Raw genomic sequence first — 2,545 nt, 5'->3', positions numbered from 1 at the left:
GCTATTGCCTATGAACCTTGAGATCCACAGTGCCCAACTGCAAAGATAAACCTTGCTCCCCCTCCCCTGCTGACCTTATGCTATATGCAATAGTGTTGCAGAAGCATTTTGCTTTGCTGGATGCAAAAGCAAACTAGTTTCTGTTTTCAAAGACATATGTTGGATATAAGAACTGGATTTTCGGAATGAATATTTACTGAATAATTTATTTAACTAATCAACTTCAAAAAAAGGTTAAAACACTTTCTTGGTTTATGGTAGATACCAAGCTATGTATGCTTTACTATGAGTTCATGGAAAACTGCAATCAGTCTCAACCGAAATGAAAATTTAGGTTGTTTGGGAGAAAGTTTTTACAATTGAAAAACTAAAGGGAAAATTGAAAGGAAAAGATTTTAGGAAAGAGAGAGAAACAGAGAGGAAGAAAAGAGGCCAGCCAACAACCTGCAGTAATGATTCCTTGGAGCTAATAGGATAGGAAAAACTGGATAAATTATGAAAGGATGACTGATACGGGGCGCGGGGAGGAGGGTGAAACCGGGGAAACTATTGAGAGACAGAAAAGGAGAAACTTCTTTGAGGTTGGAAATAAAAGGAAGGTGACATTGGAGCGGATAGAAAGGAAGAAACGGAGTGGGATCTGGGAATGAGGCAGTGGGTGGAGAGAGAATGGGGAGATGACAGATGATGAAGGGCAGTTGAGTGTGTCTGCGGGAGAAGGACCAAAGCAATCTGGGCGGAGCAGGTGGCAAAGGCAGCCGCGGAGGAGGCCCAGGGAACTGACGGGAATGCTCAGCCAGGCCCAGAGGATGCGCCCTGGCAGTCCCGGAAGACACCAGGAAAACAAGCAGGAACCGTAGCTAAGACTGAGGTGGCCAGGCCCAGGAAATCCATGAAGGGGACAGACAGCGGGTCCTGCTGCCGCCGCCGATACGAGTTGGGCTGCTGCTGTCGCGCGTCCCGCCGGGCTCACCACGCGCCTTACCGTTCCGGGGACGCAACACGAACCCCTCAGTCCCCGCGGCATCCCCCGAACCGGGAAAGACGGCGCCCAGAGCCAGCCGGGAGCTGGGCAGCGGCGGCCGAGGAGGAAGAAGCAGCCGCGGCGGCCGCACCCTGGATGAGGTGAGAGCATGGCCAGCTCCTGCCTCTGGAGCTCCGGAGGCTGAGGAACGCGATGGGGGAGGCAACGCACGGTGCGGTGGGCAGGAGAACCGCACGGAGGGCTGGGGCCCCGGGCTGGAGATCCCGACGCCTGAGAGGAGTTGGCGCTGAGTGACTACTGCTTGGAGAAGGTTAGGGAGGTAATGGGGCCCGTGGTGGAGGCAGGAGGAGGAGGGACAGTGTTGAGTTGCCCAGAAATAAAGGTGCGCCCCTGGAAGGGCTAAAGCGTGGGAAGCTCGGTCTCTATCTCAAGGTCTTTGCTTGAGGCATAGACATTTGCTGTGTTGATGGAGGTGAGACTGCAGGCTGTGTCTGTTGGGCTGAGCCAAAGGAGAGATGAACACATGACTCAGAAGGCTATACCAGGATGGAAACATCAGAGATCGTCATGGAAGATGAAGGATCAGGAAATGCACCCGGACGAAAGCACACATTTCCTTCTCTTATACCTCTTCTTTTCAGGGTTATTTCTCTTAGATACAGATCGCAAGGTGGGGCGGGTGGTGATTCCCTCTTCCTGGGCTACCTCTCTTCCCCTGCAGAGCTGGAGCCCTGCCTGATGGCTGGATGGAGGCCATGCAGGACAAGCTCCATCTAAAATCAATCCTTTCCTTTGCTTTGGCCTGGAAGGCCAAACAGATTAGGCTCAATTTTCTTCATGTAGTAGCAGTAACATAAAAATCTGTCATACATACGATTTTTGGGAGAAGAGATAGATTGTGCTGCAGCCTTTCTAGAAAAAAACATGTCCTCATCACAGCATTTTTAGCTTTTTATTTCGTGGAAGGTAGTACTCATAAATCAAACTACCAGGCAATAGTGGTTCCAGCCTCTGAGCTAATGGGTCTGTAAAAAGTTACTTCATTTCTGTAGGCCTCAGTTTCCTGTGCATAAAATTGGAATTTGGATTAAAACAGTGCTAATTATAAAACTAAATAGTCATTGGATCTGTATTCTATGTTCCGGATAGGTATATTTGTGAACTATGAAATTTAGCATATTCACTGACAATTTTATTTTTTCATAACACTATCCACTGTTTATGTCAGAAAACAGACTCAGACATTCAGTTAATAGTGCTTAAATAAATCATATGTCTTTTTTTTTATTATACTTTAAGTTCTAGGGTACATGTGCACACAACGTGCAGGTTCGTTACATATGTATACTTGTGCCATGTTGGTGTGTTGCACCCATCAACTCGTCAGCACCCATCAACTCGTCATTTACATCAGGTATAACTCCCAATGCAATTCCTCCCCCCTCCCTCCTCCCCATAGTAGGCCCCGGTGTGTGATGTTCCCTTTCCTGAGTCCAAGTGATCTCATTGTTCAATTCCCACCTATGAGTGAGAACATGCAGTGTTTGGTTTTCTGTTCTT

At 48.1% G+C, this 2,545-nt stretch overlaps 1 protein-coding gene across 1 annotated transcript in view; it reads left to right on the top strand.

Annotated features, from left to right (window-relative positions):
* Positions 1-560: 560 nt before the first annotated feature.
* LOC105505253 (myomegalin-like) overlaps positions 561-2,545 on the top strand; it is a 119,953-nt gene continuing 117,968 nt past the window's right edge. The window contains exon 1 of the mRNA XM_011933039.1: positions 561-1,125. Coding sequence (XP_011788429.1) covers positions 893-1,125 — 233 coding nt within the window. The 5' untranslated portion in view covers positions 561-892. The remainder of the gene's footprint in view (positions 1,126-2,545) is intronic.

The sequence above is a fragment of the Colobus angolensis genome, unplaced genomic scaffold, assembly GCF_000951035.1.
Source record: "Colobus angolensis palliatus isolate OR3802 unplaced genomic scaffold, Cang.pa_1.0 Scaffold124, whole genome shotgun sequence".
Lineage (NCBI taxonomy): Eukaryota > Metazoa > Chordata > Mammalia > Primates > Cercopithecidae > Colobus > Colobus angolensis.
Note: the sequence above shows the minus strand (reverse complement) of the source record. Positions and strands in the feature narration are given on the sequence as shown.